A 24,640-nucleotide genomic window follows, 5' to 3' on the forward strand; every position below is an offset into this window, starting at 1 on the left:
TTATTCTTATACACTTTTTTCCTGAGAATTCTCATATTAATTGAGTTTTTATCACGTTTCCCCATTCATTGTGAATTTGAATTTTTTTCCAGAAATATACTTAAATTAATGGATTTAAGTGTTAAAATAGGAAAAAAAGAAATTTTATCAGTTTTGTAGAATAAACTAAAGAAAAACCTAATTATATAGCTATGCCAGTACTGTTTCTCTTTTAGAAGTTTTAATATTGAAAATGTATATTTTTAATTTCAAAACTTTTTTACAAGAGTTGATTTTTAAGTGGTATCTTGCTATAAATATACATTCTACTATTTTTTTTTCTTGAATATTTTTCAAAAATTAAACTTAAAAACAAAACAAAAATGGTAAAAGTTTCCTTTTAACTGTGATTGTGTTGAAACACTTGTAGAAAAAGAAGAGGATTTTATTTCCAGAATCATGTTAAAAAATTTCTTTATAAAGATAGAATGGGATGTAATTGTACTGTATGCTGTTGAATGTTTTTATTAAGAATATACTTTAATCATGTGTATAATACTGAAACTCCTTATATTAAGATATAAAATTACATATCAGCCATTTTACAAATATTCTGATATTTTGATTTCAACTGAGTTTAAATGTTTTGAACATATCTGTAATACATTTCAGGTTCCTGCTAAAGACATTCTTGATGTTTACATCATGCAACGTTTGAGAATTGAAAGCAGATTCCACGAAGAAGGAGAGTTCCGAGATCCTCATAATAAATACCCTCCAGAATTGTTACGTCGCTTGTAAGCAACTTAATTTTATTTAACATAAAATGCATTCTTTTGTGTTTTAGGAGATTGCTGGTTTTTTTATATAGAACTGTAATTTTCTTTAATTTGAATTGTTGTATTCTTTATTGGTAACTGGCATCTTGTATTTAAGCTGTTTATTGACTTTTTGCTTAAATTAAGATCTCCAAACTATCCATGACTTGCATTCATATCTATAAAATTTAAGCATTGATACTGCGTAATATAAACAGTATATATATATATATATATATTTAACGCAGTACAAGTTAATTTATCTGAGCTAATGCAGGTCCCCACAGATGTCCGGATGTTTAAGGCTGCTGAATACTAAATGTTCGACCTCATGCAAATGGGCAGGTTATAGGGTTGATTTTTATGGTTTTCTCTTGTGTAATATAAGAGTCCTTTCCTTAGAAACTTCTCCACAAAGGCATCCCTTTGCTTAGGCAGACAGCTTTGTGTGCTTCGTAAGATTTAAATAACCTAACCTAAGCTGAACTGCTGAACTAATGCAAGCAAAACCATTTTGAATAAATCAAAGGAACTAGTTTTGGCAGTTAAGTGTAGAAATTAAACACATACAGTACAAAGTCTGAGATCCGGACTCGTTAGGACTTCGGTGATTCCGAATATTAGATCATCAGTTTAAATCTAGTAAGATGACATGTAGAAGTTATAAAATTAAAAACATGAAATTGTGGTTTATGAAATGATGAAGCATTTATAATCAAATTCATAAATCAAAATATAAAATTTTATCATCAAAATTTACCAAAAAATGCTTAATATTTATTTATTTACTTTATTAAACATTTCTTTCAATTTAAGTTGCTTCGTTTTTTGTGCTAATACTTTCTCTTTAATTCTGTAGATGGACATAATTTCTTGTTGAGTTACACTTTTGAAGTCCTGTAATTGCTGTGTTGTTGTCAATCAAATTTTTTTTTCGTTTTCAGTAAACTCTCTGTCACTTTCTTCACTATCAGTAGTGGTATTTTCTGGTTCTAGAACCATACTACAGATTTTGCCATCTATTAATTGATTGATGTTTGAGGAATATTGTCATCACAATGAAAAACTTCTTTTATATCATCCTCATTTATTACCGCTTCTCCACCATTTATTACAAAATTCTTTAATTGGAAAATTTCATCTTTTGTTTTGCAATATCCGAAAACCTTTAAAATTTGTAGCTATCATTCACTATCCATATTTAGCTATAGATCCTGTATAATTGCATTATTGGAAAAATTAGGTAATTGCATTTCCTTTCTGTTGGTCTAATGTTATACTAACCTTAATTCTTCAAAATTTATTTCTTCTTGAATGTTCTTAAGGGTCATTAATATTTTAATACGTATAAAAGGATTTTTTCCCCATGTCATGCTTTGTAATATCTATTTTTAGTTTATTGTTATAATCAGAATTTATCTCTTATTAATCATAAATTATAAAATTAATTTTATTTTCAGTGAAGTGTATTTTAAAAATCGAGAAACACAGAAGCATCTTTCTGTTCGAGATGTAAAGGCTGAACACATAGGAAAACTTGTCGCTGTAAGAGGCATTGTGACTAGGTGTACAGAAGTTAAGCCCATGTTGGTAGTTGGAACTTACACATGTGATCAGTGTGGATCTGAAACATATCAACCTGTGAGTTATATTTTTTAAATTAAATTAATATTTTATATACATTCTGTTTATAATGTGGTTAAAGCTTTTAATTGTTTTTTAAGCGAGGAAGTTCTTTTTAAAAAAAAAAAAAATTTAAGTCGTAATTTACATTGCATAAAACATATTTTCAGCATTAATATCATTATCCATTTTGTTCATTATTTATACAGAAGCTATGCTGTTCTACTGTAAAACCATGTTTTATTGTTTATATTGTTTATATGAATTTGATGCATGGAGCTTTCTGGGCAGTATTGGTTTTCTTTAAAAATAAAATAAAAAAAAAAAAAAAAACCAGAAGAGGAAAGAAGCTGGAAGAAATTAATATTGATGCAGTTGGGAAGAAAATTTAAAACTATTTTATCATTTTTACCACAAAATGCGCGATGAATAATTTTCTTAAAGCATCCCATATCAGAAAACTGTTTAAATTGATTTGACAGTCATGTTGCACATAAATAAAATATGAATATATTAAAATGAAATAAGTAAAAAGAAGTCATCTTTTCTCTAGACAATTTTTGAAACTATGAAAGCAATTTGCTAATCCCGCCGAGAACACACCATTTCAAAAATCTTACTTTACAGTGATGCCATTTGCAATACACTAAATCTTGTATGGTAGAAAAGAATGCCATTTATAAAATTTCATATGAACTGTATTATATAGTTGAGGTGAAAGTTCAGGATTAGAACAAATTTTCTCTTGTTTTGAATTTATAGATTTAAAATTTTGAAATGGGTTACTATATGCAATAATAAAAATTTTTCTGTTTTGTTAGATCATTTGTACACAGATGTAGATTCAGTTTTATAATATTTTTTTAAAAATTTATTTTCTATTTCTAACTAATTATGTTATTTTGCAGTTTTTGTCATTGAGATGAACTGAGATTTAGTTTTAAAAGTCTAAAGCTAATCTAAGTATACAAATAATGTAAATAGTTTCTTTCAAGTTAAAAAATTAATTACTTCTGATTTGTTATTTTCCCGAGGTTTTTTCTATAGTTTTTTCCTCTGTGGAAGAACCTTGGCAACCCTATTTGTAAGGCTCTATTTTAAATCACCTTTTAATTATTATTCATTTATTATAATTCTGAGGCAGTAGTTCTCAAGCACAATTTTTATAACCCTTTTATGCCATAGTTGGAGTAATAAGAGTAATTTTAGTTTGTTTATAAGTATTGCTTATTTTCTTGCAGGTAAATTCTTTAGCATTTATGCCTCTGATAATGTGCAACAGTGAAGCTTGCAGAGTTAATAAATCAGCTGGCAGATTGTATTTACAAGCCCGTGGCTCTAAATTTATTAAGTTTCAAGAAATAAAGATTCAAGAATATGTAAGTTCTTATTTTACTTTAAATGAGTTTGTGTTACATTGCACTGATATCTAAAATAAATTCCTTTTTAAATATTAGTATAATATAAAACAATACCTTTGGGTATATAAATTTATTGCTTTATAATGTATTCAAAGAGAAATTAGTATATTATTAAGCAAAGCATTTTAATAAATAATTAGTTAAACTATACATTAATTAAAAAAATTATATGTTTGCTTCTTCCAGTTAAAAGTTTAAGTTTTTATACACATAAAAATTTGGAAAAATTTATTTATTTAAAATTTTTATCATTATCAATATTAAAAGTGGTAAATTATGTTTTATGCATAAAATTTTATTGTTTGTTTATTTACTTATTCTGTATTTGCATGTATGTGTGTGAAATTTCAATGAAGTTTCAGAACATCATACAGTTTGTTTGTTTGTGGGGAGCAGCCCGCCCACTTAATCACGAATAGCCCTGTAATTAAGCTGTCCCAGTTATAGGTACAAACACTGACTAAAGTAGAATTCCTACTATTGATCAATTATTATTCATAATCTTTCTGGTACATAATGCAGTATTCATATTTTTGCATTCATTTGAATACTACATTATGTACCAGAAAGATTATGAGCTTATATCAGTAATAATTGGTGAATGGTGAAAATACAAATGCAGTATTAAAAAAATGTTTTCATTCATGGCAGGAGTCATTTCTAACACTGTGTTTTATTCAGATGAAGTCTCTATTAATCAAACTGAAAAGTATTCAAATTTGCCCTTCTTTTGAAAGGCTGAATTAAAAATTATCTTAGTTAATTACCTTTTGTTTCACTGCGCGGATTTTTTCCCAAGTTTTCATGAGATTGAAATGAAACTTTTCTTTTTTGTTTTAATAATTTTTTCACTTTATTTGTCCAAAGGGGCAATTTGCCCAAAAGGACTATTAATTTCATTTTGACATTTTGTGTTGATTCACTATAAGCATTGATTCACTTTTCAAATTGTTGTCACCAAATATTGCCGCACTGTATTATATTTAAAGAAATTAAATAATGAAGAATCTGCAGAAATGTATGTATGCTTTTCGCATTGTGATACAACAACGGTACCTAGAGTCATCAAAATTTGAACAACGTAATCTTCTATAGAATATGGGCATGTGGAAGCCCTAATTTGAATTTGGAATTTGTTTTATTATCGATGTCATATTTTGTAAAACTTTAACGAATTTTCGATTAACAAACTCAAGAATTTCAAAGCGAGCCATGGCAACGTTGTACAGAAAAAAACATTTTTATCTCCACCGTGTAACACTGCGTATTGGAAATTCTAAAGATATGATCATTTTAAAACTATTTTGCGGTATTGCTGTTGAACTGAATTTTATGGTTTACTGTGAAAAACATTAAAAAAAGCCCCTTTGAGAGCATTCAGTTCCCCCCCCCTATTGCACTATTTTTGTGAAGAAATAGGATCCTACTGTGTTGTGCAGTTATTTGTATATTGCTTTTGTAATTCTCAGCTATTTATTGGTTCGTTCACAAAACTTAGATGTATGTTGTCTCCTAAATATAACAAGTGCTAAATTTTATTATTGCTATTTTAATTTTTTCAGAGATATTTTGATCTGCCTTTAAAATTTCTCCTATTTACAAGGCTTCTTTGAGTAACTATTTTAGCAGGTTAGTATGTTGGAGAATGATACTATGACATGAACTGACTCCTGGTTTGTTAATGAACAAATTATCTTTTAAGCTCAGAACTAAGTTAGGATTAAAAGGTTTTATCAATGAAACTTAAATTGAAATAATTAAAAGAGAAATTATATAGTTATATATTTCTTCATGTTTATTTAATATTTGTTTTAATTGCTAGTTTAATATATTCCTGTATATATACGTGCTTACAGAGTGAACAAGTGCCCGAGGGTAACATTCCCCGTTCTATGACTATTCATACTAAGGGTGAAATGACACGATTGGTGCTTCCTGGTGATCATGTTAGCATCACAGGAATATTTTTGCCTATTGTTCGAACTGGATTTAGACAAATAGCTCAAGGGTTACTTGCAGATACATATCTTGAAGCACATGTAAGTTTAAATTCTATATAATTTTGAATGTGCATTTCCATATTTTAGAGTGATTTTGTAAAGTTTATTTTAATGAAAATGCTATTTTTGCATTGAATCTTTCTTGTGCTTCTATTTTTTTTTTCCGCCAGCTCTATTAGAAATGCAAATTGGGTGAATTCAAATAACAAGTATATATGTTAGGTGTGAAATGTTGACAATATAACAATAGTACTATAACTTTCATATTTCACTTGTCAGCAGTTATGCTGTTTTTTTGGCACATTCTTTCTTGCGCTAGGATCATGCTTAAAAGCTTCTTAAGTTGGAGCTAGCTAGGTTGTTAATTCTCTAATCTACTGCCTGCCTTGTAAATACTAAAAGTATTGTCTTCTCAGCCCTTAAGCAATTTTTTTTTTGTTTTTTTGTTTTTTTTTTTTTGTTTTGTTTTGTTAACATTTCATTTTTGTATTTTCCAGCAGGAAGTACAAAATTGGTTACTTTTCCTTTAGGATATTTAATTTGTGCTCTTGAATTCTAAGGCAAGGCAAAAGTTTTCTGCAGTTTAGGAAGGTTAAACTAGTGCTTATTAACTAAAGTGTTACAAGATTTAACCTTACAATGTAATCTTTTATTCTCTCTGATAATTTTGGTTTTAAGAAAAAGATAAAATGTTGTTTGCAAGCCTATCAGCCAGTATAATATATACAGGTTGAAGCAAGCCTGGCACCTGTGCATCCAAGTAGGCATATAAGGTATTGCCAGGCCTTGCTAAATTTCTGATTTGGATGGAATGCTGAAAACAGCTTCAGGGGGATGTAGGACGGCTCCCACCCTCTTTTTTATATTATCTAACCTCCCGAGAGGATACCGGCTTGCTGTGTATTTTGAATTCCCCTTTGCCACACAGACATTACATACTTACCAACATGCATGCTTTTTTCTGGATTTTAACCTAGATTCTTCAATATGACATTCAGTGTCACTATGTACTATTCCATTTGGGCAGCTATCAGCCGGTGTAATGCAAAATTTTATAAAGCTCTGCTGAATGTAAATGAAGTAAATATTACTTGAAATTTCTTTTCATCTTTCGTAATATCGTAGAACTGCAGGTTTTTATAATAAAACAACTCTAGAAGATTTGTGAATTTTAAATAAATTTTCTGTTTAAAACAAATGCTGTAATGTTTGTTATTTACCATGTTCTTTTATTATGTCTTTTGGAAAATATTGCATATCTTAAAAAAGGTGATACCTGTTAAATTGCTGTTTTTATTTGAAGAGAAATAATGGTAACATTTTATTATATCTTATATCACCTATGGGACATTACTAATTTTATAATTATTCTAAATCACTAAATTTAATATTTTTTGCTGTTACTTTTGAAATTTGTAGCATACAGCCCATCTAGAGCAGGGGCAATCAGGTGGAAAATGTGGTCAGTCTTTTATTTGCCTGTTAACTATTTAATTTTATTTTCTGAATGTAGAAACTACTTAATTTCAAGTGTTGGTATTTATTAATGATTTCTGTACATTTTCTTGTTTAATTTATAAAACACATTAAAAAATAAATCTAAAATTAAATAAATACGAGGGCCATCCAGGAAGTAGATTACGTTTCCGTCTGTGTCCGCTAGGGGCGGGGCTAGCGCAGCCATCTTGGGGTCAGAGCGTTGCGCAGCTCAGTCTGCATCTAGCCGTGCTAGTGAGAGGTTCGTGCTGTGCTCCGTTCAGATATTGTGACGGTTTGAAATGTCTGCGTTAATTGAAAATCCCGCGAGCTGCGCTCAGTAATAAGGTTTCTGACTGCAAAAAACTGTAAACCGATAGAAATCTGTCGGCAGCTTCGTGAAGTGTATGGGGACAACATTATCACTGAAGGTGGAGTGCGTCAGTGGGTCATAAGACTTCAAAATGGCCGAACCAATGTTCACGACAAGATCGAAGTGGGAGACCCAGCATAGTGACCGCCGAACTTCTCGAAAAAGTCGATGCTAAAGTCCGTGAAAATCGAAATTTCACAATAACGGAACTTTCTTTGAATTTTCCACAAATTTCGCGAAGTTTGTTGCACGAAATCATCAGCGAAAAGCTTGGTTACCACAAGTTTTGTGCAAGATGGATTCCAAAAATCTTGACAGAGGACCACAAAAATCAGCGAATGGCTGCAGCGTTGAACTTTTTGGACGCTTACCATAAGGATGGTGACTCTTTACTCGATCGCATCGTTACTGGTGACGAAACATGGGTGAAACATGTGAACTGTGAAACGAAATTGCAATCAATGCAGTGGGGGCACACAAGTTCTCCCCAAAAACCCAAGAAATGCATGCAAACAATGTCGGCAAGGAAGATGATGGCGACTGTTTTTTGGGACAGAAAAGGTTTAATTTTGGTGGACTTCCTGGAAAGAGGCACTACAATAAACTCTCAAAGGTATTGCCAAACTCTCCAAAAACTCAGAAGAGCAATTCAAAACAAGCGCAGAGGAATGTTGAGCTCTAAGATCTTGTTGATTCACGACAACGCCCGGCCCCACACGGCAAATGTCACTCGTAAAGTTCTTGAATCTTTTAAGTGGGAGTTGTTTCCTCATCCGCCGTACAGTCCCGACCTGGCACCGAGCGACTTCCACCTATTCCCAGCAATGAAGAAGTGGCTGGCTATGCAGCGTTTTGATGACGACGCACAGCTGCAAGAAGAGGTAACGAAGTGGTTGAAGGCGCAGGCAGCCGAATTTTTCGACGAAGGAATTTCCAAGCTCGTACATCGCTACGATAAATGCCTTAATTTGTATGGTGACTATGTAGAAAAGTAGTATTTGAGTGTGGCTTTCATCTGTATATAATAAAATTTGTTTCCTATACTTTGTTTATTTTTTTATTCCAAAACGTAATCTACTTTCTGGATAGCCCTCGTATTTATGTGTTTTTCAAGTTTTGGAATGGAGGAGGGGAATGATCATCTAGCAGTGATGAAAGGGGTGCATGGAGCAAAAAAAAAGGGGGGTTGAAAACCTTTGACTTAGAGAGACTCATATGTTTAGAATAATGTGTTTGTGATCTGTCAGTGTCTGATGTTTATGATTGTGTAGCATTTTGAAGTTAATTAAAGTAAACATTAGTCAAAAGATATTATTAATCAAATTGGTTATAATTAAAAAACTATTTGCATTCTATTTTAAAAGGAAGTGTGCTGAGGCAATTCATTTTTCATTCTGTAAACTTTAACTGTGTACTTTATTTATGACTTAACATTGTTTTATTGGATAGATTTGCTTTAAATATGTATATATTTAGTTATTATATGAAATATGATAGTAATTTTATGTTTAGCGAATTGTGAAAATGAACAAAACTGAAGATGATGAATTAAATGAGCAAGATATGACTCAGGAAGAAGCTGAAGCAATTCTTAGTGAGTCACTGTAGAATAATTTATATTTTTTGAGTTACTCGCAAGTATCAATATGAATTTGGATTGTCATATACATTATTTTATATTAATTTGTTTTTGCTTTCACAATTGTTTATACTGCAGATGTTTGAATATTTTTTGATTTTCTGCACCTCCCACCAAAAAGTCAGGATCTCACTGCCAACTTTGGGGTGCATTGTCAAACTTGTTGGCGATTAACTTTTCAAACTAATATGTAAAAAGTAAAAATCATTTTCAAAATAGCGGCACACTAAGAATTCCATACAAGAACTATCAGTCAAGAAAATTGGAAAAGTAAAAAACTTTAGTAATAGAACACTTAGCTTTTCAATAAATCCTTTTTTTTTTTTTGTGCACTGTTGTTTTCCCTACATACATAGCAATCTTTTTTTGTTTAAAAAACATTAAAGAATCTCACAAACTTGGCATCGTGTAACTATGGCATTGAGCACTGGCCGAAACAGACATGTGCTACACACATACTTAAGTTGTTACATAAATACTTTTTGATGACATTATGGGCTGTTATATAACGTGATTTACTGCTTTTCGTTATGAATATTTTTCATGACTTTTCAGGTGGGTGTCGATAATCAGAAATGTAACGATATTTGTTAAGAAAGTTGACTGTTATAAAAGTTGACTGTTATAAAATTCACAACTGTAGAAAGTTGACTGTTATAAAATTCACAACAAATAAGTTTAAAATTCTTAGAATTATTTGTAAATGGTTCAAAGTTATGTGTAGCAGTAGCTTTTGTAAAATTAAAAATTAGTGCACTATATAATGCAAGAGTCAAAATTAATGATATCATTATGCTCTTAAAATCTGGTAAAAACACAGTTTTTAACAATTTATAATACTTCTGAATGAAAATAATCAAAAAATTATTTTCTAATGTAAATTATCTAACTCTTGGATAAAAATATATTTCTATTAAAACTGGGAAAACAATTACTAATTATAACTATTTTTTTAAATCATGTTAGAACAGTCCTTGGCAACCTATGGCACATATGTCAGATTTGGCGCACAGTATCGTACTCAGTGGCACTCTATATCCCTCCACAAAGTTATATAAAGATACAGTGCTTTGTCTCTTCTCTCTATACTGACCCACCTCACACCTCATGCATTCTTGCCTTTTGTTCAGTTTGTTGTGCTGATGCGCAAGTATCGAGCATGATTTTAATCAATGCACGTCGTGTGGAATAGGTTGCTCTTAACTTTACAACATGTTCTTAATTTTATTGTGAAAACTTGTTTTTTTAATTATTGTGGAAATTCATATCTACTTACTTAATAGTGTTTTATATTTAAAAGTGATATCTATTATTTAATGATGAAATGTCCACTAAAAAAAGAAAGCCTGATGTTCCCAGTTTTCAAGGCTATTGCATGAATGAATATATATTGACTCATAAAAAAAAAAGGGTGTTGTATGTGTGTTATGTCGCAAAGCGTCATATGTTGCATATTAAGTATACAAAGACATTTTCAAACTACACATCAGTCCATAATTTAGAATTCCGATGAGAAACTTGAAGTTATAAAGAGCTGTTTCTGGATATGAGAAACAAGTTACATTTTTTGCCAAACAATTGGAACCAAATCCAAAACGACAAATGTAATTTTGTAATTGCTCATTGTGTGCCAAAGGCAAAACTTTCACAGATGGTGGATATATTAAAGGACATTTTAAAAAAGTGTTGAAATATTGTTCAGCGATTTACCAAATCTACAAATAATAATATTACTCCGAATTCAAGAAATATCGGCCTCAGCATGAACTATTGAAAGACGAATAACTGAAATAGCAAAAATAATAAAAACATAATTCTACAATAAAACATAATTCTGGATTGCAAGAAACTTTTGCATTTAGCTTTGCTCTTGATGAAAATACTGAAGTGAATGATGTGCGTTTTGTTTTTATGTTGTAATTGTATGTTGTTTATTTTTTATTTTAATAAATATATTTAAAAGTTACATAGAACATAATATATGTATAATTTAAATTTTTTAGTTATGTTGAATAGTCATATTTTATTTCGTTTATTTTATATTAATAATTACCTTTAAATGATGCATAATTAATTTATAATAAAACTCTAAATCTGTATTCTTGATCTCTATTCCCTAACTTTGCATGCGTTGTTGCGGAATTCGAATTGTATCAAAATATTTCTTACTGTGCAGCACCCTGAATTATATTGGTAGATTGGCTTAGCATACCAAAGCTACAAGGTTGCTGACCTCTGTGTTAGAAGATACTGATAGTTTAAAAGTGATAGAAAGTTAATTTGAATTTTGCAACTATGAATTTTTATTTAACTTAGTTCAGTAAATTTTAATAAAACATTAGCATTTTCATACTAATGGTTTCTGTATGGATTTTAAGTATTTTATAGTCAACTGCATTTTCTATCCCTCAGTTTTTCCCCTTTTCTTTAGGTACTCATAATTATGATCAAATGGCAAGTAGTATTGCTCCCGAAATTTTTGGACATGAGGATGTCAAGAAGGCTCTTTTATTACTATTAGTTGGTGGTGTCGATAGGAACCCAAATGGAATGAAAATTCGAGGTAAATGATTTTAAGATTATAAATTTAAAAGTGAATATTTGTTAATGACTGTATATTATTCTGTAAAATAAATTTTAAAATACTTTTTTTGGATTTTTCTACTTTTAGGCAACATTAACATCTGTCTAATGGGTGATCCTGGTGTTGCAAAATCACAGCTTTTGTCATATATTGATCGTTTAGCACCAAGAAGTAAGTATCCAGATGAAAAAAAAATATTTTTTACTTTTAGATAAACAATTTGTATGTAGATATAAATTTAAAGCTTTTAAATACTTTTCTTCTTTTTCTGTGTGAATGTATGGTATTTCTTTGTTGTAACATTACTTACTGTAATATAGTTTTTGATATTAAGCAGGGGTTGTTCAAAACCATTTGTAATAAAGTGGTCCCAGAATGAACCACCTGATGTTTGGTTGTGTCTTTTACTGTGTTGTTCTTGGCAATTCAGTTTTTAAAAAAATATGTTTAAATGTGTAAATATATAGTAGTATATTTCTCTCCCTTAAGTTTTTTCAGCGTTTGATTTAGAATATTCTGATTTGTGGTATTAGGTGTAAAATATCTGCACAAGTAGGGAAATAGTTTCTGTACATAAAAAGAAATAGGGGAATATTTTCTTTACATAAAAGGAATATTATTGAAATAAATCCTTTGAAATACTAATACATAAAATGCTATTGTCTCTTCAGATATAGTATACACTGCATGCTCCCCCCTCACAATTTTCAAATCTGGAGAGAAGTGTTCCAAGTTCACCATGTGATTGACAGTGAGTTGAAATGCTTTGGAAAAGTATGAAGAGAAGAGAAAACAAAAGTGTGTTCTAACTGCTTAAATGATTTTCTGTAAAGGAGAAAAAAGAATAGATTAAATTTTATTTATATAATAAAAAAATTAAATTATTTTATTTAATTTTAATTTTATATAAGTAATTAAAGAGAAATGTAATTTAATGGTAAGAAACAGGTGAGCAGTTCCACTATATTTCGTACATAGGGTCAACACAGTTTCATTTAACATGTCTCATTTTCCAGAGATTAATTAACCTGTTATGCAAGGGTTTCAAATAAATTTTAAAATAATATGTTTAAAATTCATCCTATATTTAATTCGGAATAAACATAAGTAAAAACCAAATATGAGAAGCATTGTGTCAAATTGCTGGGCAGAGGAGGCAAAATATGTTAAAAAAACATGAAATAAGAAATTTACATCTTTTGCTGCCTCATCATTAGGAGTTTGGTGGAAGGAAAGAAGTAAATAAATCAGCCTGTTACTAAATCAATAAAGACACAAAATAATCTCATAAAAACAAAGTAATTATTACCACTGCTTTTTGCTGCTTTTGCACAGCTGAATTAGGTTATATATATATATATATATATGTGTGTATATATATATATATATATGTGTATATATATATATATATATATACACACATATATATATAGAGAGAGAATGATAAATAGATATGTATACTTACATGAGGATGTATGAATAGTTTATGAAAGACAGCATGAGTAAATTTCTTTAATGACTACTTATAGACCAGTGGTTCCAGTTTTAGAAATTAATAAAATCAAACAAGGCTTATGTATTATAATAATTTTGGCCATAATTTTTAATAAATGTACAAAATTAAAATTTTATGTACTACATGTTAAGAAAAGGGAGATCAGTGCAAGAAGTGTTTTTCCATACCTGAGTTTGTTGCTGAATAAAATATGACGATTAAAATATATGTATATAAATCCTGTGAAATATAGTGGGGTTGAAGAAGCATTATACTTATTTGAAAGCTCTAATACAAAGGAAATATATTTTTTTGAAAGCTGTACTAAAAGCAGCTCTTATGTAAGAATGGAACAAATAGAATATTCTTACATGAAAGAATTAGTTGAATCTGTGCTAAAGTGCATAAAAAGGATAATCTTTGATAAAGGATATCCAACGAAATATTGAATATCCCATTATTTTCAGATTTTTATTAAATATGAACTGTTTATTCAAAGTGTTTGAATACTTATATGGTATTTCCAGAACTTTTTGAATAAATTATTTTTTTTTTCATGAAAAACATTCTGAATAATATTTTTTCAAAACAAGCAGATTTTAAAATGGATGATTGCAGGTTTCAAAATAGATTTAAAATAGAAAGGTTTCAAAATAGGGGATAATATATATGATAAGAAAAGTCATTTAATAACTTGCAAATAAAACTGAAAAACTCAAGTGTCTGAAAAACAATGTGAGCCACCATATCTGATAAAAGAAATGGATTAATGAAGGAATAATACTTATATTAAATAGAATAAAGCATACTGTATATTTATAAAATTAAAAGAAAAATCTATTTTCAGGTCAGTATACGACTGGAAGGGGTTCTTCTGGTGTTGGTTTAACAGCATCTGTTATGAAAGATCCAGTAACTGGTGAAATGGCTTTAGAAGGTGGGGCTCTGGTTCTTGCAGATAAAGGTGTTTGCTGTATTGATGAATTTGATAAAATGATGGATTCTGACAGAACGGCCATTCATGAAGTTATGGAGCAACAGACAATTTCAATTGCAAAGGTCTGCTATTTTTTTTTTTAATTCTGTTTTTCACTTTTTTTAGCATGTATGTTCATTATCTAATTTGCTTCTGTACTGCAAATATTAATGCTGGAAAATTTAAAAAAAAAAAAAAAAAAATTACTGGTGTTTTTTTTTTTTTTTTTTTTTTTTTTTTTCTTGTTTCTTCAGTCTTCTGAAATCAAGTTATTGAATGCTTTGTAACATTAATTATTCCAATATTTCTGTATTAAAAACAGCTAATTCACATAATACATAATAAATATAATTCCTGTTACTAATTTACATAATTCTGTCAAATCTCAGTTATCATAAACAGTTGTTATGAAAAATGAAAGTATATATGTTGTGCATAATTAAGATTAATTTTTGTACTTAACATTTCTTTCTGTCGACCCTAAAAGTTGGCACAGATCCAGTCAAACTTGTGGCAATTAGTTTAGCAGAAGTTTGAAGAAAATATACCTCTTTATTTAATTACATAATCAACAAATACAAGTTATAAATGTAGCATATAAAAACAAATAAATATGGGCTCAGGCTTTGCAAAATTTGTACCAGCCATTCCAATAGACAAAATCCCTAATAGCATGTGAAATAAAAACAAAATGCTGTCTTCTTAGTAAAGTCAGTGCCACATAAATTCTCTTAAATGCGAATGAGTGATGTCACTTGTTTTTAACTGCTCCTCTTCATGCAATGTTTTGAGTATATCCAGAACCGTAACTTTAAAAATACTCCATGCTTACTGTTCTGTAGAAGGCAATAGAGCAAAACAAAGAATCAGCAGTTTACTTAAATTCTTTTCCTCCTCTCCCCAAAAGAATTAAACTGGCTTATTAAGGGTCAGCATTACATAAAACCAAAACTAATGGGTGTGTTGTGCCTAATGCTATCCATTACTGGTACTAAATCCCACTTTTATTATGACAATGTCTATTTATTTCTATTTCTCAAAAATAGTTTATAAGGGTATGTGTAAGTATGTTAATTTTAGATGAAATTTTATAATTGTAATTGTATTAAAATATTTTATTATTTATATAAGAATAGTGTTTTGAAAAACTGTAGCATTTAAAGTATATTGTTCTAAAAACGACAAAATAAATTTGCAATTAAGTTATATTTAATAAAATAATTTATTTCTAAAGACACTTTACAAAATTAATGATAACTATTCTGAACTAGTTAGTCTTATAGAGGCATTGGTAGTTCACTTTATTGCAGGAGTAATATCCAAATACCATTTCTTTATAGGTGTGAAACAGTGTATTTTGCAGAAAAATTTTATATATATCCATTACTTGAATATTCATATACAGTCAAAAGTCGTTAATCCGGACTCGTCGGGACTTTGGCGATTCCGGATTATAGATCATCAGTTTAAATCTGGTAAGATGGCATGCAGAAATTACAAAATTAAAAATATGAAACTGTAATTTATGAAATAAAGAACAATTATGATCTAAAGGGTATCAAAATTTACAAAAAGAAAAAGCTTAATATTTATTTGTTTACTTTATTAAACATTTCTTTCAATGTAAGTTGCTTCGTTTCATGTGATAATACTTTCTCTTTAATTCTATTAAACAGACATAATTTCTTGTTTAGTTACAAAGTTCCGCTGTTCAAGTCCTATAATTGCTGTGTTGAGAATACCGACTAATTTGTCAATCGAAATGTTTTCGTTTTCAATAACCTCTGGGTCACTTTCTTCACTATCGGAAGCGAATTATAATGACGAGGAACTTGATTTAAATCATATCAAAGACAGAGTACATCGAAATGAAATACTACACTTAGTACGGAATTATAAACCAAATAAAATAAAAACATCTGCCCTGAAGATAAGGATAGTGCTGACAGATCAACTTCCAATCGGCCTCGTGAAATTGATAAACAGATTTCGGATTTCAAAACATACTTTCGCTTTGTAGATACAAATTACATATTAGTAAATATATATCGGAAATTCTATTTGACATAATCTTTCTAATCTATCATAATCTAATAATGACGTTTCTGCCCCCCCCTCTGCCGCAGAGCAGCGTGAAATTGATAAACAGATTTCGGATTTCAAAACATACTTTCGCTTTGTAGTAAATATGTATCGGAAATTCTATTTGACATAATCAAAAGTTCAAGCTTACTTTTATAAAATTGCTCTAACAGTCTGCAAAAAATAATAAGCCGGATCCATTTCGAAGATTAAGGAACAACGCAATCTGCAACATTAACTGAATTAGATAACTTTAGCTTAGCGTATAACTCCGTTACACATTAAACGCGCATGCGCACAAACATATTCGCAGCCGTAAGGGTCTTACGCGCTCTCGTAAACGTCTGTGCGCATGCGTGAACGCGATGCATGCGCAGAAAGTTTGTAGTTTTGAGGTCCGGATTATAGATCATTCCGGATTATGGGTGTCCGAATTAACGACTTTTGACTGTATACACACATGTATATGTGTATATTGACTGACTTGCTCTGCAAGATTAGTAAATGTTCTTTCATTGATATGTTTTGCTTGAAACTAGTTGTCTTTTGTCTTTGACTGTAAACAATTGTGTGTATATTTATAGTTCATCGAAAATGTATCTTCATTTTTTTGTATGATATCTTTCCTTCAATAATATTTTATTATTATATGAGTAATAATTGTCTTTCTTATAGGCTGGTATCCTGACAACATTAAATGCTCGAGTATCCATCTTAGCTGCAGCAAATCCAGCTTATGGGCGATACAATCCTAAGAGGAGTCTTGAACAGAACATTCAGCTACCTGCTGCATTATTGTCCCGTTTTGATTTGCTTTGGCTTATTCAGGATAAACCAGACAAAGACACTGATCGCAGGTATTTAAATCTCAATCTTCAGAGTTCTTACAATGAAGAAATCACTTATTCAGACACCATGTATAGAATTTTTGTGTTTTCAAGAACTTCATTGTAATGAAATTTTTTTTCAACTCTGTTCACTTAAAATGTTAAAATTGTATATTGCTGTAATTTCCAGCCTTCATTTGTGTTTATCAAATGATTCTTTTAACCTAAGTAAAAGTTGTTTTATTACTAACTGATAATTAAATTATTTATAGCTATTCCTGGTAAAGAAAACATTGAATTTCATTCCCTTATTTATTGATGGTTTCAGGTTAGCTGATCATATTACTCAGGTCCACATGCATTGTAAAGAGCCACAAACAAACTTTCAGCCTATGCCAATGAATTTGTTAAGAAGATATGTTACATATTGCCGAAATATTTCTCCCATCATTCCTGAAGATCTGACTGATTATATCGTCAGTGCATATGTTGAAATCAGGAAAGAAGCTCGTAATAGTCAAGACATGACTTTTACTTCTGCAAGAAACATGTTGGGAATTTTGCGATTAGCAACAGCATTGGTAAGAAGTCAACTGTTTTAATTCATACCAAATCCGTCGAGATAAATTTTTGTATATAAATATGTAGTTAGAGAAGGAAAATCTTTCATCATATCCAGAGTATTTATGATGAAATTATAGCTTAAAAATTTTTAATTTAACACAGAAAAGTGTTGAACCTCGGCTTGAAAATTCTGATTGCTTTCTGAATATATTTGTAGGATTTTGATTTTTTTGTTTTAATATATTATATATGTAATGTGAAGTCACTTTTTCAGTTGTGACTTTAAACCTTAGCATGAAAGCATTTCTGAACCATAATCTGCTTCTGTCATCTATCGTTGAAAATTTAAAATTATACTGTTTGGATAAAATAACTTAGTGTTAATATAAATTGTTGATAGTTCAATTCTTCTTTGAAAAAGAAAACATATTATTTAGCATGATTTAATTTATTATATTAATTTGCATGAATTACATTTATTTTATTAATTTACTCTTCCAACTACTTTATATAGCAGTTAAGCTATTTTAAAGTAGTTGAGATAAAATTTTGAAAGTGATAACATTTCTAGATTTGGAGAGCAGAATTTTGAGTGTAAAAATAAACATGCTTTAAAAACATCAGAATGAAAATCTATAGTACCCCTTTCATCTGAAAATGTTTATATTTCCTTAAACATATTTTCTTGGAGGTATAATCTTAAATGCTCAGAAATGAATTAAATTGTAGAATTTAATAAAACTGGCCATCAAGTATACAACATATAGTAAGGTATAAAATGACATGAAAATACATTACCAGACAATTAGAGTGTTATAGAAGTTAGCATATATATATATGTAAGATAGAAAATATGTGAATCACAATTATAATTTAAACTAACGGTAAAACTTGCATTCTCCTTCTCTATTCTAAAAATCTCAATAACTTCTCTGGATTGTGTTATTTCTAGATCATTCTATGCCCTGCGCAGCTCTGATGATGTAATAATTGTAAACTGAAACTTTTTAATTCAAACCAGAACTTTTTCTCTTCGTGTGCTTCCATCATTCAAAACTACGCACTTCGGCCTCTGTCTTTGCTTTCCTTGGATGTATTTTCGCTAATCTGCTTGCTATTACAATAATATCGAAAATGTAAATGTTCTTGAACAGGCATGACTAGGGTGCCAAGTGATCTGTGGCCACATAATGTCAATTGGAAATAAAAATGGAATTACAATCGCCTCGACTGCCAAGTTTTATTTAACACATTAGCTTACGACGCAATCATAATACTTCCTCTTCAATGTAGGATAAACTATGCATCAACAGTGCTTCATCGTTACCTTTCCTGAGCTTTTATTATATCAATTAGTCGGTCAGGTTAGTTTCCAGCAGCCTGAGACCTCGATGGAAAATTTAGTTCAGCTCTTCAAATCATCGTTTTGTGATAAATCCAAGGTAATGTGAAAGAAGTGAATCATCAAATTTGTTTTTTTTCAGTGTTTAAAAAATAGCCGATCATCCTTCTGCTGTGGTATTTTGCAAGTGCTTCAAAAAAATAATCACAAATAGTGTTTACAGATTGAAAGTAATTTCTCAATAAATTGAGAAGTTCAAACACCTAGTGAAAAGGAATATTAAATTTGCTTCGCGAGTCTCTACAATATTTAGAAGGAAAAAAAAAAAAAAAAAAAAAGTGCTTTAAATCATCAGTGAATTACCGTTTAGGATTTCAGCATTACAGTGGGTTCAAGGTCGATCTGAGTTTGTGTTTGCAAGTATGTGCAACAGAAAATTAATTGTGCTTCTGGTAGTACTTCGCCAATCGACAGCTCGAAAGTTATCTTTGTGTGAACTTAAGACAAAATTATTTAATATGCTGCAGATTCCATACTTTTCATTTCAATTTTGGTTAAAATTTCTGCAATTTGATTAGGCTGTTTTGCGAAAATGTGAAATTCTTGTTCATTAATTTTTCTAATTTTTCATAAGTATGTGTGAGAAATTAAGTAACGAATTTTAAGTTGTTTAAAGTATTTATAGGGAAGCATATGAAGGTAAATAATTGCATTTTTGAATTTATGTGGAATTGTTGACGAGAATTTTTAAGTACATGAAATACTTATGAAAAACAACAGTATAAAATATGATAAACAAATAGTGTTTTTGAGTAGTATTATAGGAATCATAAGTAGTATGGAACTATGTTAATTGATTTTAAAATTTATGGATCATAATATGGTTAGATAAACTTTAAAGATTCCCACTTATATATATATTTTAATATAATGGAGTGTGGTTAATTTTTTTTAATATATATATAAATGCAGTGTTGTAACGCAGTTCACAAAGGCCAGTTACCTTATAAAAGGAACGGAGGCCTTTCCAAGTAACTGCCCAAATAGCTGAAAGTATGTACTAGGGGAAAGCTGTGGGGTCTTCCAGTTTGTGAAAAATAAGTCAATTAAAAATTTCGGTAATGATAGTATATTATTTCAAATTAAAATTTAATTACATTATAAAATTTTGAAATTTGTGCGATTTTGTAATGTTAATGCATGTGTTTGAAATTTTTTTATTGCCTTCCCCAAAAAGATATGATTATGAAATTTATTTTCTTATTTTATATTCACAAAATTATATGGTCCATATTATTATTGTGGGGCAGTGTAGGATTTAATTATATCTTTAATTTTGTATATATTTTCCATTTCAATTAACTAGTTTGAAGATTTTTTATAGTTATAAACTTTGATAATTATACAATACTAGAAGCTAGTTACCTTTATTAAGGAACGGAGGTTTCTATGTGTATATGTATTTAAGCGTCCCGCAGCATTGCTTTACAATTAAGAAAATGTGGATTATATCAAAAGGAATCAATTCAAATTTCGTGAATCTGCAAAAGAAAATTTTGGTTTTATATTGGCAAGATAAATTTTTATAAAAGACTTTCAAGTTAAGGACTGCAAAATATTGATTATGATTAATGTTTAAGCAAAGATTTTACAGAACTGTGAACTTTCTTGAGAAATATTAGGACAATTTTTACGATGAACTTAAAAACTTTTAATTTTCAATTTGAATATATTGCTAAAAATGATATCTGTAAGGTTTTTATACTTTAAAAAATTATTTATATCAAAATTTTGTGATTTTTCTCACTCTTGTATTTACCTAGTTTTGCTAATTCTGTAATGCTTTCTTCTAAAAAGGCTTTTCTGTCGCCACGTCTTTTTTTCTTTGAAGGGGGGGGGAATGTGTAAGATAAAAAATATGTGAATCAAAATTATAGTTTAAACTAACAGTAAAACTTTCATTTTCCTTCTCTATTCTAAAAATCACAATAACTTCTCTGGATTGTGTCATTTCTAGATCATTCTATGGCCTGCGCAGAGCTCTGATGACGTAATAATTGTAAACTGAAACTTTTTAATTCAAACCAGAACTATTTCTCATCACATGCTTCCATCTTTCAAAACTTCGCTGCTTGCTATTGCAATAATATCAAAAATGTAAATGTTCTTGAACAATCGGAATACTTCCTCTTCAGTACGCATCAACAGTGCTCCATCTTTTCCTTTCCTGTGCTTTTATTATATCATATATATATGTAAACTCGGCATCTAGGGTATTTCTAGGCTGATGATACACATCTAGGTGACTAAATTGTTTTATTTAAGTATTGATGGATATGTATTAGTGAATATTTGTAAATGAAAAAAGAGTGATGATTGAGAGGTTAATCTTCATCGTCTATCATTACGTATTAGTCGAAAACACGACTGTTCTTCTTCTCTTCCATCATTCATCTCACTGCGATACCATTAGTCTTGTTAAGTTGTCACACTCCTGCTACTTACATATATAAAGAACAAATGTGTCAGTTTATAGAAAAATTACCTTTAGTATAGAGCAGCGGTTCAAATAAGTCTAAAAATTTCGGTAATGATAGTATATTATTTCAAATTAAAATTTAATTACATTATAAAATTTTGAAATTTGTGCGATTTTGTAATGTTAATGCATGTGTTTGAAATTTTTTTATTGCCTTCCCCAAAAAGATATGATTATGAAATTTATTTTCTTATTTTATATTCACAAAATTATATGGTCCATATTATTATTGTGGGGCAGTGTAGGATTTAATTATATCTTTAATTTTGTATATATTTTCCATTTCAATTAACTAGTTTGAAGATTTTTATAGTTATAAACTTTGATAATTATACAATACTAGAAGCTAGTTACCTTTATTAAGGAACGGAGGTTTCTATGTGTATATGTGAACCGCTGCTCTATACCTTTAGTATAGAGCAGCGGTTCAACCTTTTGACTAACGCGTATCATCTAAACAAAAATTGAGACCACCACTACAAAGTACTAACACTGCAAAGTACTACTACACCACAAGCTCAGATCAGGATGTTGGGGTTTTATTTTTTGAATTTAACAGTTAAAAATACTTTGTTTCTTTGCATACCACCTATTTTTCGCCTGCGTAACTCCGGTTGAGAACCTCTGGTATAGAGTATGATCTCTCCTAGAAGTAATGCAGCATGTGTAGCGATATGTGTTGAAGTCAATTATGTGGTCTATCAGTTCTGTACAATGTGAGAGCCATTGTTCTTGCAAAGGAGTTGCAAGTGTGGCAAGGGTCTGAAGAGGAGGGCTAAGAGCAGCTATACATCTTCCTAAAGCATCCCAAACATGCTTGATATGATTCAGGTCTGGTGATCGAACTGGTCACTCCATGCGCTGAATATTTTGCTGCTGAAGATAATCATTCACGATGTTAGCCCTATGTGATTTACCATGTCATTCTGCAGCAGGAAATTATTACCTATTGCCCAGGCATAAAGGCACACATAAGCATCAAGGATGTTGTCTCTATAGCCCTGAGCATTCAGGTTCCATGTAGAAAGATATGGAGATCTGTGCATTTACCCAAAGAAATATCACCCCAAATGCAGACATTGCCTCATTCATAGATATTTGATGGACAATAACGGGCTCCAGGCTATCTCCAAATCAAATAAAGTCTACTGTTGCTTTTGAGGCTGTGCCTGAACTCCGTAAAGAAATCAGCTGTCCAGTTGGACATGTTGACGTGCTCACCTCAAATGTTCCCTTCTATGATGTGACCTGAGCAGCACGCAAATAGCTGGTCACCTTTGTGAAGCCTAATATGCACAGTTGACATTGACACCAGCTGTCTGGTGACTGTAGAAAGAGAGAGTCGGAGTTGCAGATCTATTCCTTCACGTGCATACAACAAATTTTGGTCATCGACACTTGTTGTAGAGGTTGGCCACTCTTGGCTGAATCTCTCGGATGCCGAATCTGTGGTTAGAAATTGTTGCTAAAGTCTATGAGGCACAGCAGGGCTCATATTTAGCCACTTGGCCTATTCTGTCTTTGTTCTGCTTGTAATCTTCCAATAGCTCTACATCTAAGTTCTTTGGGCAAATTATGCCTGGAGGTCATTGTTAAGATTTGGCTATCCCAGATTTCTTATCTCTGTATTATAGTGAAATCTGTAGGCTTGCTGTCAAATATGCAATGTCATGCTTCTCACAGATGTCATATTCTGATTGCAGCACCACTAATTTGCATACTGCAGTTGCTTCTTTTATTTGACAACATACTCAAATTTTATATGAATTGGTTTAATTTTGAGAATTAGTTATCGCTACTTTTATGATTTTTCCGTAATTTTGGAAATTAGTGTATATATATATACAGTCAAAAGTCGTTAATCCGGACTCGTCGGGACTTCGGCGATTCCGGATTAGCGACTTTTCCGGATTATAGATCATCAGTTTAAATCTGGTAAAATGGCATGCAGAAATTATAAAATTAAAAATATGAAACCGTAATTTACGAAATAAAGAACAATTATGATCTAAAGGGTATCAAAATTTACAAAAAAAAAAAAAAAAAAAAGCTTAATGTTTATTTGTTTACTTTATTAAACATTTCTTTCAATGTAAGTTGTTTAAGTTGCTTCGTTTTTTATGTGATAATACATTCTCCTTAATTCTATAAACAGACATAATTTCTTGTTCAGTTACAAAGTTCCGCTGTTCAAGTCCTATAATTGCTGTGTCAAGAATACCGACTAATTTGTCAATCGAAATTTTTTCGTTTTCAATAACCTCTGTCACTTTCTTCGCTATCGGAAGCGAATTATAATGACGAGGCATTTGATTTAAATCATATCAAATACGGAGTACATCGAGATGAAATACTACATTGAGTAAGCAATTATAAGCCAAATAAAATAAAAACATCTGCCCTTAAGATAAGGATAGTGCTGACAGATCAACTTCCAATTCATTGCATGCCGCTGCAGCGTTAAAGATAAACAAAGGATATGCCTTTATCCATTTTTTGCAGCAATTCCACTTTTTGTTTAATGGACTCCGAAAGATACTTTCGCTTTGTATATCCTTTACATATTAGTAAATATATATCAGAAATTCTATTTGACATAATCGAAAGTTCAAGCTTACTTTTATAAAATTGCTCTAACAGTCTGCAAAAAATAATAATCCGGATCCAATTCGAAGATTAAGGAACAATGCAATCTGCAACATTAACTGAAATAGATAATTAGATAATTTTAGCTTAGCTTATCCCGTCCGTTATACATTAAACGCGCATTCGTAAACGTACTTTGCACACGCAAATTCACAGCGGTAAAGGTCTTACGCGCATGTGTCAACATGACGCATGCGCAGAAAGTTTGTAGCTTTGAGATCCAGATTATAGATCATTCCGGATTATGGGTGTCCGA

At 30.3% G+C, this 24,640-nt stretch overlaps 1 protein-coding gene across 1 annotated transcript in view; it reads left to right on the top strand.

The window, feature by feature from the left end:
- Mcm7 (minichromosome maintenance 7) overlaps nucleotides 1–24,640 on the top strand; it is a 41,305-nt gene that overhangs the window by 11,702 nt on the left and 4,963 nt on the right. The window contains exons 4-13 of the mRNA XM_035363928.2: nucleotides 652–776; nucleotides 2,258–2,438; nucleotides 3,662–3,799; nucleotides 5,698–5,880; nucleotides 9,203–9,284; nucleotides 11,761–11,892; nucleotides 12,001–12,084; nucleotides 14,256–14,467; nucleotides 17,142–17,323; nucleotides 17,622–17,874. Of these exons, the coding sequence (XP_035219819.1) occupies nucleotides 652–776; nucleotides 2,258–2,438; nucleotides 3,662–3,799; nucleotides 5,698–5,880; nucleotides 9,203–9,284; nucleotides 11,761–11,892; nucleotides 12,001–12,084; nucleotides 14,256–14,467; nucleotides 17,142–17,323; nucleotides 17,622–17,874 (1,572 nt within the window). The remainder of the gene's footprint in view (nucleotides 1–651; nucleotides 777–2,257; nucleotides 2,439–3,661; nucleotides 3,800–5,697; nucleotides 5,881–9,202; nucleotides 9,285–11,760; nucleotides 11,893–12,000; nucleotides 12,085–14,255; nucleotides 14,468–17,141; nucleotides 17,324–17,621; nucleotides 17,875–24,640) is intronic.

Source organism: Stegodyphus dumicola, chromosome 2, assembly GCF_044657685.1.
Source record: "Stegodyphus dumicola isolate Sdum_Otavi_A_Nest chromosome 2, ASM4465768v1".
Classification (NCBI taxonomy): domain Eukaryota; kingdom Metazoa; phylum Arthropoda; class Arachnida; order Araneae; family Eresidae; genus Stegodyphus; species Stegodyphus dumicola.